At 34.1% G+C, this 13,305-nt stretch overlaps 2 protein-coding genes across 2 annotated transcripts; one reads left to right on the top strand and one right to left on the bottom strand.

Annotated features, from left to right (window-relative positions):
- Window positions 1-706: 706 nt before the first annotated feature.
- Window positions 707-2,992, bottom strand: LOC114384403 (receptor-like protein 9DC3). The gene is made up of 2 exons (XM_028344074.1): window positions 2,529-2,992; window positions 707-2,364 (listed from the first exon to the last, which is right to left on the bottom strand). The coding sequence occupies exon 2, from the start codon at window positions 2,327-2,329 to the stop codon at window positions 953-955; it is 1,377 nt and encodes a 458-aa protein (XP_028199875.1). The 5' UTR covers window positions 2,330-2,364; window positions 2,529-2,992; the 3' UTR covers window positions 707-952.
- Window positions 2,993-6,194: 3,202 nt separating this feature from the next.
- On the top strand, window positions 6,195-13,075 carry LOC114383440 (glycerophosphodiester phosphodiesterase GDPDL1-like). Its single transcript, XM_028343118.1, has 9 exons — window positions 6,195-6,473; window positions 7,138-7,431; window positions 7,685-7,803; window positions 7,893-8,394; window positions 9,677-9,715; window positions 9,866-10,150; window positions 11,133-11,275; window positions 11,844-12,327; window positions 12,418-13,075. Exons 1-9 carry the CDS (start codon window positions 6,371-6,373, stop codon window positions 12,711-12,713), a joined length of 2,265 nt encoding a protein of 754 aa, XP_028198919.1. The 5' UTR covers window positions 6,195-6,370; the 3' UTR covers window positions 12,714-13,075.
- The last annotated feature ends 230 nt before the right edge of the window (window positions 13,076-13,305 follow it).

Below are 13,305 nucleotides of genomic sequence, written 5' to 3'. Positions count from 1 at the left end.
CAAAAAAGAATCAATAGCAAGGCAACAAGTAACTTGGGAGTCACATTAGAGAGATTTAACAGTTTCTGCTCTAGCTGGGGTCAAGTGATTAGCAGGGATAAGATAAAGATCTTTTTTTCTCCAAGTATGTTTACTGGAGAATTAGAGATCAGATTAGCACTGAATTCAGTTTTGGCAGGGTGCATAACTTAGGGAAAATATTTGGGAGTTCTTATGCATCAATGACAGGGTGGCTAGAGACTCCTTCAAAGGGATTCTGGACAAAGCTACATCAAAGCTTAGAATACGAGGAAATCCAAAGTTCTCATTGGCAAGTAGATTGGTTTTAATAAAATCTGTGCTCTCAGATCTTCCAAGTTCCAACCTATGTTATGCAGTCCAACGGTCCATCGAACTTTTCTTTTGTCTAAGCACTTATCTGCCTTCTAACAGTTAATTCTTCTTGTTAGATCACAAAAGAATTTTCATGGAGATCTTTAATAAGCCTTTTGTGTTAATGGTTTTGTTAATGCAAAACTAGAAAATCAATTAGTTAAGGTGAGTACATAGATAATGTACTTGGCTGAAAAACAACACTAGAAGCAAGTATAGAAAACCAAATAGACTATATTAGAAGATGAAGATGTGAAATGAAATACTTGAACAAAATGAGACAAACCCATAATGTTAAGACACAAATATTCTAGCAATGATCGGTACGTATAAACAGTTTTAAAAGTATACAACAATCGCTAGTAATATATAAAATAAAACAAAATTGCAAGATCGAAGGCAAACAAATTAAACCAAATGAAAAATATGACATTCATATTATAAAAATTTGAATCAGATCTCCCCTGCAATGCAATGTGATAAGCTTTTTGCCCTTAAGTTTTTGTTTTCCAAGAAGGCAGAAATGGAATTGAACAGGAAAGTGAGCAACAAGACATTCTCCAGCCATGCCAGATATCCACTAATTCATTCTGCTACAATTTTCATGAGTTCTCATCCTTGTCTTCTTTTTCACCTTTTTATTAAGTTGACCTCCAACCCTTCTTACAAGCCATTGAGGCTTTCCTATTAATAACCCACAACATCCCATGCCCCCTCCAAATACCATTCCACATCCATATCCTCTAGCCACTGGTTTCCAACCAAATCCAAATTTCTCTTCTCTCCACAAGGTCGGTGAAGATGGAGAATGTTGTTCACGGCCATTGTTGCATTTCATTGACAATTGAACTCCACATAACCCCAAATTTCCCTCATAAGAATCATTGAAAAAAGTATTGAACTGTTTTCCTTGAGGTATTTCTCCCACAAGATGGTTATGGGAAAGATTGAGTACTTCAAGAAAGTTCAAATCGGTTAATTCTGTAGGAATCCTACCAATGAGAATATTTGAGGAGAGATCCAATGATTCCAAGTTTGTCAAATTTCCCATGGATTGGGGAATAGGACCGCTTAGTCTGTTATGGGAAAGATTGAGCCCTCTGAGTGCATGAAGCTCTCCAATAACATTCGGAATTTCTCCTTCAAATTTGTTTCCTGATAAATCAATGCTTACAAAGTTTGTTGGAATTTTGTTGAGTGTCATACTAATGGCTTTCATTGTTACAGTCACAGAATCAGTGTATGTTGCATTCATTATAGGTGTTTCCATGTATTCCTGCAAACTGTTACCCACTTCATCTTGGACGACATTCTTCATGGCTTCAAAATTTTGTATGTAGGCTTTTGGTATTGGGCCAATGAATTTGTTGGATGAGATATAAAAACTAACTAAACTTCGAAATGGATGCTTGGTCTTTAAACTGGGAATGGGACCGTGCAACTTATTGGCTTGCAAAACCAATATTTCCAAATATGGTAGAGTTTGAAGCCAAGGGGGAAATGTATCCTCAATTTGATTGTTGCCAAGATTTAAAAATTCCAGATCTGTGCAATTGGACGCAGATTTGGGCAAAAGACCTTCAAATTGGTTGCCATTGAAATTCAAAGTACCGAGCAAACTTTTCTTCGAAAAGGTACAAGGTAAAGTGCCATAAAATTTGTTCATCTGTAAATCTAATACTTGAAGGGATGATAAGTTTGAAAGGCATCGGGGAATAATGCCTGTCAATTTGTTGTGGGACAAGCTGAGACTCTGAAGCAAACTTTCATTGCAAATTGACCAAGAGATGCCACCAATGTTTGAGTTGAAACTAATATCAAGGTAATAGAGTTGGTAGTTCCTTGAGAATTGGTCCATTGGTGTTGTCAACAGGTTTTGAGAGAAGCTGCCCTTGAAGGTAGTCATTAAACGACAGGTGTAGTAGGTGTTGAAGATTTGGTAAACAGAGGATGTCATCTGTCAAGCTTCCCCTTAGTCCAGTTCCTGCAAGACTAAGAGTAACCAAAGAGGAAGACAAATTTAGTGGCCTGATCCCTATTGAAATTGAAGACATATCTGTTTCATCCAAGACAAGCTGCCTTAAAACTCATCCAACTGCTTTCTTTCCACTTTAGCTGGTGTAATTAAAAGAGAGATCAAGTGATTCTAATTTCACCTTTAAAGTGAGAAGAGGACAAGTTGAGGTGTGTGAGGCTCACAAACTCAGCAAAGATAAATGAGAATTGAGAGTTGGAGAAGTCATTGAAAGCAAGGTTGAGTGATTACAAGCCATAAGCAACAATCCCATGTTGCAGTCTTCTGATCAACATGATTACAAGCATAATTATAATAACTAGTAGTAGTATTTATACTAGTGAAGGAGATCTTATAGTGGAGCAAGGCAAAACTGTCATGGGGATGGCATAAGGAATTGGAGGATGAAAAATGAAAGAGTAACAAATGCCAACACAGAAACAACCACCCCATCCATGACATTGACTCCATTCTAACTTAAGGAAAGTTTATTTGAAAGGGTAAGCAATCAAAGATGAATATTTATAGCCAGATTAAAAACACTAGATGCAAGAGCCCATCCCTCACGCAAACAAACATTATTTATTTTTCCAATCCTTTCACTGCGCTAATATTTCCCATTTTCTACTCTATAATGTGTCACTAATTCCCAATACTGCCACTAAGTTACATCGACTTGGAGGTTATTGTCTGCAAAGATGAGATATAGGTATTTGAATGGTTTGATTTTTCATCTATTTTAGAGTTTCTTTTTCTTTATTATATATCATATAAACATCCATTTTCTACCCCATCTATAACGCTATATATATATATATATATATATATTTCTAACAGCATTAGTAGAATTGACTTGGAAGTCAATGGGATTTAGGTTTGATTTTTCATCTTGAAACTTCTACATTTGTTTTTGGAAAGCAAAAGGAATATATTAATATAACTTGAGTACAAAAAGTACCCCAAGAGTTGCAGAGAATTCGTCCATAGGAACAAGGAAAATTCCTAGTCTGGCCCAGTATGCAATATCAATAATTCAATGACAGCATTTCATTGAAAAGTATACTCTTTTAAGTTGCCATAACTCTAGTTTGTTTAACTTGTAAGTTTCTGTCTTAGAACACTAACAAGTAACAAGGATCGAATTAGATTCCTTATTCTCAATGTCTTTTTCTGATAATTCCCTACCCTTAAATAATTTCCTTCTTATACAATCCATGTTTTTCATCTTAGGTGCATTTATGCCATACTCAAAATGTATTACAAATGTAATCAGCATTCTTTAGACTTCAGCAAATTATTACGAGGGGCATAGCATACATGTATACTTCATTCTATTTTCAGTCAACTGTTCAATTTTTATTTTCATAAATCAATCCCATTCCTATATGCTTTATTTGATCCAATAGGTCTTAGTCTTGTTATCTGATACAGTACACAAGTTTATACAGTTTCATTCATATCTATTCCACTATGTCCTTGTGTGCGTACCCGAAACATCAGAGGTTTCAGCTTCCTCAGCATAATTCCAAATGCTTAACTGAAAAAACATTCAGCATTCATTCATTTATACGTAGAATCCGAAAAAATATATAAAATAGGAAATCGCCACCATAATTTATTATATATATATATATATATGTGTGTGTGTGAAAAAATCCTAAAATAGTCTCAAACCTAGATGTTAGCACCTATAATATTCATTGTAAAAATGATTACCCTTAACTGTCTTGCTCGCTTTCCTATAAAAATTGTTAATCTTATTTATTGATGTATTTTTTATTTTTTAGAAGGCATATTTATTTTAACATTTTAATATGATTGTTATTTTTAATTTTGATAATAATCATCTTACAAAGGAAATTTTATTAAGAAAAAGGCTTAAACTTATTTTATTTATTTATCTTTTTAGCTTGACATGCTCAGTCTGTTCTTACGTATCTCTTTTTACACAAAGTCGTATAGTTTGTTTGTAAAAAAAAGTTTGTGGGTTGGTATTTTTTTAATTTTGCACTTTTATATTTTATTTAAAATTCTCCCACAATAATCAAATAGAAAATACATCCAAAATTATTATCATTAACATTTAAAACTTGTATAATAATAATACTCGAAAGAAAGTGTATCCGAAATTAATGTTTGTTATTTAGACTTTCATATTTTATTTTATTTTCTTGCAGAGGAAATTTTGGAGGAATAGAGTCCCAATCTAAGATAGAGAAAGTCTCCGAAGTTTATAAGAGGTATTTACATGTTTATAAGAGGAAATAAGTGAGATTCAAACATACAACATATCAAATGCAAGATTTTATCTTATTTCACTCAACCAATCAATTCTTTGACGACCTTAAAGTTTTCCTTTATTTATTCTAATCAGTTTAAAAGTTTATTTAAATAGCATGCAAAATGGTTATTACGAGGTCCTAATTATTTAGAAAATGCTTAAATTCTAATTAAAATAATAAATCAAAATTAAAAAGATTATAAAATTAATTAATTTTGATTAAACTTATTTATCCAATTTATGCGTATAATCCACTAAGAAAAACTGATTAATTTTTTTATTGAGATTTGTAATTTATTTAGTTAAGAGAAAAGTTTATCAAAAAGAGTATAAAAGGTTTGCTAATTCCAATAATAGTAGGGTGTACAAAAATTAGGTTGACCAGTCTCAATTCGATTTTTGAATTATTTTTTTAAATAAAAAATATTTAATTGAAAATCAGTTTGGTTAAATGAACCGATTTTATAAAAATAATTCAATTAATTGAATTAAATTTATAAAAGAGTGTATTTTTTTTGAATTAATTCGAAAAAAAATCAATTTCATTTATGTTTAGTTACAATTTTATTTAATTCAAAGCAATTTTATATATTGAAACCACGTGGACAGGGAGGATTACAATTCAGAAAGTGGTGCTACGTATACTTTGTGCCTTGCTCTTTTTTCTTCTTCTTTAGTTTAAGGACTAAAATTTAAAGAGCCTTCCAGCTAACCACTAATATTTTTTTTAGTGAGCTAACCACTAATATTAAAAAAACGGGTAAGAATGCTCTTACATATATATTATTTTTTTTAATTCAGCGCATGCAAAGGGAAAAATCGGAAGAGAAGAAAAATAAATGGTGTAATAGATTATAAAAAATTATTATATGCATATCACTGCTGAATAAAAATAATGAGACAAATCTAAAATAATTAAGTAATATTTGGGCTTTTGAAAAACTGATGGCCTCAAAAACAGTTTTCAACGTCAATATGTCATAAAAGGATAGAGATCTTTTCTATTAAAGCAAAAAAAAAACAGATAATTGAATTTATGCAACTGGACATCATAATTGAAATTAATGACCAGAAACGAGATATATGTTGTTATCTATGGTTAGATTTGAATGTAACAATAAAAAGTGGTGAAGGGTAACTCTATCTATTCTAAACATGGTGGACTTTGAGAAAGTGGAGACCCAGTTAGAAGCAGCATCAAATCACGCTGGCACGGTGGAGGGTGGAGACCCACTCAGAACCTTGCAGTTTTGCGCGTTTCCTCAGCACCAATCAGAGCCCGCCACGTATCCCTTGCCAGAGTTTGACAACCATGTTGTGGACCCCACTCCGCACATCACTCAAGCCAGCTTGTCCACTTGGTCCCATATATATTTATAGAATATTAAATAATACTACCAACACAACACTACAATATTAATACCACCAACAACACTGATTAGTCATTGCTTTCCATGAATTTACCCTTAGATTTCGAATTTTATTAATGAAAATATTTAATCAGTGAATACTATAGTCTATAGATATATGTAAATACACAACAGATCACAATGATAGAATGCAAGAAAGGAAATACTAAAAGGTGCCACTTGAGAAAAAGTTTTTCCCCTGAGTTAAGACCTCATTGTCTCTCACACACACACTTTCTCTCTCTCTAAAAGTTTTGAGGTTGTTCCTGCTCTTAATCTGCCAAGGTTGCCGGGATGTCGAACTCACGCGCTCTCTCTGCGCCACTCGCTCTGCTTCTTCTTCACTCGCTCCTTTTTCTCGTCTCTGCTCAGAGATCTACCTGGAACACTCTCGGCGGTAATGTCTCGTGTTTTACTACTATCTATGCGTTTCTTTTTTGTGTAAACTTTGCTTTCGTTTGTTACTTTGAGCTGAGTTCGGATTTGGATGGATGGCTTAGCTTAGCTTCGAGCTAGTTTATGGTCTATGGAGATATTATATGCAGTGCTTAGAAGGAGTTTGACGTTTCTCGAGAGTCTAGTCTGAGAATATCATATGTGAAAAGGAAACATTTGTTATTTGTTGTTTGGCTGAATGAACTGTTTGCGGATGCAACTCTTAGAATTTGAGTTTTAGTCTAACTCAACCTCAAAAGCTAACTACCCTTCCCCACGCTAAGGACTAGACATCTTCGATGTGAAGTTTGCATGACTTAACGGGTGACCCGATAGATTCAACAGTAATCGCTAGGATTCTGATACCTGTTTTAGAATTTAGAATTTGGGTTTTCTCATAGTCAATCTTAACAGCTAGCTTAAGAAATGAGGGTTGTCCCCTATTTATACACTCTTTTTTGCCATATCATTAGTTGATTAGTTAGGATCTTCAACATGAACAATTTTTTCCATGTAATCTAAAGGCCAATCTCTGACTGAATACGATTCTTGATATAATATCAGAGACTGTTGCCACTTTCACCGTGTTAGGTGTCTTGAAACTTACTTGTATACTTGTTTTGTAGGAGGTGCGCCGTTGGTTGTAGCACGTGGTGGATTTTCGGGGATACTTCCTGATTCCAGTGGTGCTGCCTATAATTTGGCAGTAATATCGACTGGGCCAGATGTCTATATATGGTGTGATGTGCAATTAACAAAAGATGGAGTTGGGATTTGCCAGCCAGATATAAATCTTGCAAATTCTACTTACATTGCAACCATTTACCCAAATAAAACCACAAGTTACTCAGTTAATGGTGTGCCCACCAGTGGCTATTTTCCTCTGGATTATACCCTGAAGGACCTATCTAGTGTCATCTGTGAGTTTAGTTTATTTCAAACATGTAGTTCTATTGCTAATAGTTATAAACTTTCAGTATTTGATGGACTGAGTGATTCTTTTCTACGGTGTATATGTGTGTTGTTGATTTAAGGTTTAGCTTCTAATCAGGATCTTTTTAAACCCTTTTCTGTCTCAGCTTGCGAATGAGCTTTGAAGCTGTTTCTTTTTTCTTTTTGGATAGGGAAGTTGTTTCTTTATATAGTTGCTGACAGTTTCTTGTTTCTGGACAGTAACTCAGGGAGTATACTCTCGATCCACCCTGTTTGATGGAAACAATTTTGGAATTCTTACTGTTGATGATTTAGTTAAATTAGATAAAAAACCAAAAGGAATATGGTTGAATATTCAGGTAAATAGAATGAATGCATAATCCATTCTCATGATTCAGTCTCCTTGTTTGTTTTAAAACTAACTCTTGTTTTCTCTTATATTTTAAAGCATGATGCATTCTACGCACAACACAATTTGAGTATGAGAAGCTTTGTGCTTTCAGTTTCTAGAAGCGTAGTTTTCAGTTATATCTCATCACCTGAGGTTGGTTTTCTGAGAAGTATAGCATCACGTTTCAACCCAAAAACAACAAAATTGGTCTTCAGGTTTATGAGACAGAGTGACGTAGATCCATCAACCAATCAGACTTATGGTTCGCTTTTAAAAAATCTAACATTTATCAAGACATTTGCTTCTGGAATTCTTGTTCCAAAGGGATACATATGGCCCGTAGATGCAACTCTTTATCTACAATCACATACATCTTTGGTCTCAGATGCACATAAAGCAGGGCTGGAAGTTTTTGCATCAGATTTTGTGAATGATGTTCCATCTAGCTTCAATTACAGTTATGATCCTCTTGCCGAGTACCTCCAATTTGTAGACAATGGTGACTTCTCTGTTGATGGTGTGCTGTCTGATTTTCCCATAACTCCATTTGAAGCTATAGGTAAGCTGTTTATTTGTTTATTCCGCCATGTCAGAATAGCCTGCCACAATTAGAATGCATTTGATTTTCTCAAAATCTTGTTTACGTAGACGTAGGGTATGCTTGGATGGAAGAGTTTAGAAGTGAATGGAAGAGTTTAGAAGGGAGACAATATTTGTTTTATGTAAACATTCTAATTATTTGAGAATTTCTTAAAATAATAGAACTGGGGGATATAATCAGATTACAGTGTAACTTGCCAATCATCACTTATTCGTTTTTGTAAACATTTTATAAATGAAAAATCTGCTGTCATCACTTCCCCTTCAAACTCTTCCAACCAAACATATCCTTACATATATTTTCAGTTTTTCACTATATACAGCATTTGTCCCTCGGAATGGAGTTGATGCAGCTGTAAGGTTCCATTAAATAAAACTATCCTAATGTCTTCCTAGTCTCATGCTCATAGTGTTTGAGTGAATTACCTTAACCGTGCCTCTTGCATTTGCATGCCTTTTCAATTTTAGAGTGGCCATGGATATCTTGTTTAAACTTCATGGGGAAAATCCTCAATTTTAATCTTCAGTGAAATTGTTTTAATCTCCTCAAAGCTACAATTTATCTTGTGAATCAACATGCCAGATGTTGCATAATCCTGGACTTTAGTGATCAATCTGCCCAAAACTGATATATTTAGAAGCTAATTTATCCTTACTATCCAATCTTAGTAAGCAGATACTTTCACTTTGCATGAGTATGCCACTAAGATTGTTATGCAACCCTTAATCAATGGAAGGATATGATGGGATTTATGTTGACTTTGACTAAAGGATCTCATGTCCGAACGCTGGTCCAAGTGCATGAATAAAGTTACTAAAAATATGTACTTTTAGCCAATCTCTCACCACCTCCCGCTTTCAAGCTTCCACGGTAAACTAAATTCAGCTTAGGGCAGACTCCTTTAGGCAGATCATATGGTCCAGTTATATACTCTTTAATCAACTATAGTAAAAGATTTTGTCATGGTGTTCAGTTTCCTTACTGCATGAAAGCACATAGCGATGTTTGCCTTCTAGGCATTGCATGCTTATTAGCTATCCTAACTAGAATTTTCTTTCTCAATTTTAAAATGCTTTTACATCATATAAGCATAAGACATAAGCATGTACTTGATATTAGTCGCTTATGGGTTCTACTGCATACTTATAAATTGTAATCTCAGAACATGTTTGTATGTTTGTGTTTACGATCTTTTTTTTCTCTATTTAAGTAGATACTATGTTGTCTTCTTATAATGCAGGTTGCTTTGCTCACCTAGGCACCAATGCTACGAAAAAAGGTAACTTTTAGTTTTGATTTTGGAATATGTATTCTCATGTTGTTCTTAGCGATTTCTAGTTGTTTGACTGTATGATTTTTATCATTCGATGGAAGCATAGCTTGCATAATTGTTTGACCTGTTTCTCTCACTTTTTTTATCATGTTTCAGATAAAACTTTGGTTATCTCAAAATATGGAGCAAGTGGAGATTATCCTGCTTGTACCGACTTAGCATATAATAAGGCCATATCTGATGGTGTGGATGTTCTTGACTGTCCTGTTCAAATGTCTAAGGACGGAACACCATTTTGCTTAAACTCCATTGATCTTATAGAGAGTACAACAGTCGCCCAATCAAGCTTCAGCAAATTTGCCATGACTATCCCTGAGATCAAATCTGGCAGTGGCATATTTGCATTCAACTTGACATGGAATGATATAAAAATCTTGACCCGTAAGTCAGATAGTTCTGTAGTTGTTAGCTATTCAATAAGGTCTATTGTTCTTCTACATTTCTGTATTTGCATGGAGTTAATCCAGACTTGTCAAAGCTTAATTATTATTTGGCTGAATTGCAATTTTGGTTCTCCTAGTTTTTCACATCCATGATTTTGGTCCCCTGAAAGATTATTAACTAATAATTATGATTATTAAAGATATTAAATTAATTATATATTAAATAAAAACTATTAATCATTAAAAAACTTAAATAAAAGACTATTAATCCTAATGTGGTGTTACTGCTGGTGGTGGAGTAGGTAGAAGAGGTGTTTGCAGAGAAGAGGAAGAACCGTGTTGCAGAAAATTAGGATTAATAATTTTTTATTCAATTTTTTTAATAATTAATGGTTTTTGATTAATTTATAATTAACTTAATAACTCAATTAATCATAATTATTTGTTAATAATCTATCAGGACTAAAATCACCAATTCATAAGACTACGAAGACCAAATGTTACAATTAAGATTGAGGGGACCAAAATCATGGATTTGCGAAACTAAGGGGACTAAAATCACAATTTAGCCTATTATTTTTTAAACAAAACAACATGCTTACGGCACACTGGAAATATATTAACCAAAAAGAAGAGGAACATAAAAACAACACATGGGGGGACATGAACCAAACCCACGAAGCAAAAAGCCTAATGGAATCTATAATTTGGTATCCCTACTTTGTCAAAGCTTAGTTGACTGATACTTCAAGTAGCCAAAATTCAGAATGAGATATATGAACATTGAAACAAGTCGTGTTTTGGGAATAATGGGGAAATTAGCTTACAATTTCACTTTATAGGACAATTAATGTCTCACTGATAAATTACCATGGCAAAATTTTCCCTCTCATATCTTTTGGTGCCTTTCACTTGGCTGCCTATGATAAGTGTTACAACAAATATTTGACATATTTTTCTGTTCTCTATTTTCCCTGCAGCCTCAATATTGAACCCTTTTGCAAAATACAGATTGTTCAGGAATCCAAGATCTAAGAATGCTGGGACATTGTTGGCATTATCAGATTTCTTGTCCTTGACAAAAAATCAGACTTCTCTATCAGGTGTTGCTATCATTGTTGAGGTGTGTGCTTCCATGCCTATTCATTCTTTATAGTATTCATTCTACCGGCTGTTATTTGAACATATAATTTTTTTTGAAGAATTAGGACAAATTTTTGTGAGAATGGCTTAGGGTCGCTTAAGTTATTTAATAATTCCTATGATTGATTTCACCTTGGAATAATAGGGGAAATAGAAATAAGAAATATTAAGACTATCATGCATTATTTCTATCAAATTGTTACAAGACCTGTTTCTCACTTGTTTTTGTTGGCCATACTTTACTTCTAAATTTCTGTATAACTTGGCCAAAAATTATGAAATATACTGTTTTAAACTCTTTGGAGTTCTACTTGTGCTTCATGCAGCTGACAACTTTCTCTTTTGAAACCAAAAACAAAATGACTCACCTGCCAAAAATCGTGTGAATTTCACATCGAATATTTCTTCACTGACTCTATTCACCCTGATTTATTTCAACCAAGTAAAGAATTATTTGGCATGTTCCTTGTGTGTAAATGATTTTTTTTTCCTTTTCTTTCATCTTGTATTTACTAACATGTATATTGTGTTGTTGTTCTTCTTATCAGAATGCAGCCTATCTTGCAGACAAGCAAGGATTAAGTGTGATTGATGCTGTCATCGGTGCTTTAAGCAAAGCAGGTTATGATAAACCAGGATCCCAAAAGGTTTATATTCAATCCACTAATAGTTCTGTACTGCTGAAATTCAAGGAGAAAACCAGTTATGAGCTTGTGTACAAGATTGACGAGACTGTTGGAGATGCAGCTAATGCAGCTGTTGAGGATATAAAGAGCTTTGCTAGTTCTGTTGTTGTCAACAAGGACTCCGTAATTCCTAATAATAATCTATTCCTGACGGCCTATACAAATATTGTGCCAAAGCTAAAAAATGCTAACCTCTCAGTTTTTGTAGAAACATTCAGCAATGAGTTTGTGTCTCAAGCATGGGATTTCTTCTCAGATCCAACTGTTGAGATCAACTCGTATATTGAGGGAGCACAAATTGATGGTATCATCACAGACTTCCCTAAAACTGCTGACAGATACAGAAGTAAGTGCTAGCAAATTCTGCTGTACCATGGGTTGATTGTTTCAATATAAACAGTTTTTACTGAAATAATTTTTCTCCGTTCTACTGCAGGGAACAAATGCTTAGGTTTGGGTGACAACAAACCTACTTACATGGAACCTGTTCAACCAGGTGGTCTTTTTGGACTCATTACCAAAGAATTCTTGCCTCCAGCAGAGGCTCCGCTTCCACCCTTGACAGAATCTGAAGTGGCAGAGTCACCTTTGCCTCCTGTTGCTAAAATAGCCCCAGCTTCCAGCCCGAATGCCAGAACCAAATTTCCACAGGGAAATTCACAGCCTAAGGTCACTGTCTGCTTCTTCTTGTCCACTCTGGCTGTGTTTATAGCTTCTCTTCTTCTGCTTTGAGTAAAATCATCTCTAAACTTCCTTCTAAGAAAAAAAAATGGAGAAAAGGTTGCTTTTGGTGGTCTCAACCCTCTATTTTCCACATCTCTTCTAGGTTTGAGTGGCATGAAGCTTTTGGCTTCAGACTAGATGAACAATCCACATTTTTTTTTGTTCTTCTTAGAAGGAGCAAATTCTTTCAATCTTATTTGTTGTAGCTACGCTTGTCCATTCTTAGTTCCTCAATTGCTTCTCGGGTTGGATACTATGAGCACAAAAGCCTGCGTGGTATATATCTATGAATTCTTTTTAGATGTGTATTTTGTATCTTTTGCTGCAAGATATATTTATATTTAATACTTGTCGGGGTGCATTTCGCATTAGATTAACAATTTTCCCGAAAACTATCCAGAGCATATACATGGCTTGATTGTTTCAATATAAACAATTTTTACTCTCCCTTCTGATTCTAAATGTCATTAACAAATAGCGATATCGAATATCCAATTCAACCGGAACCAATTTTGAGCTGGCTCGATTAGTAAGTTTGAAGATGTGAAAAAGTTTGTAGAACTACTAAGTTTTACTTAAATCTCATTTTGAAAAAAAAAAT

Source organism: Glycine soja, chromosome 14 (genome assembly GCF_004193775.1).
Source record: "Glycine soja cultivar W05 chromosome 14, ASM419377v2, whole genome shotgun sequence".
NCBI lineage: Eukaryota > Viridiplantae > Streptophyta > Magnoliopsida > Fabales > Fabaceae > Glycine > Glycine soja.
This window is presented reverse-complemented; position numbering and strand designations above follow the sequence as displayed.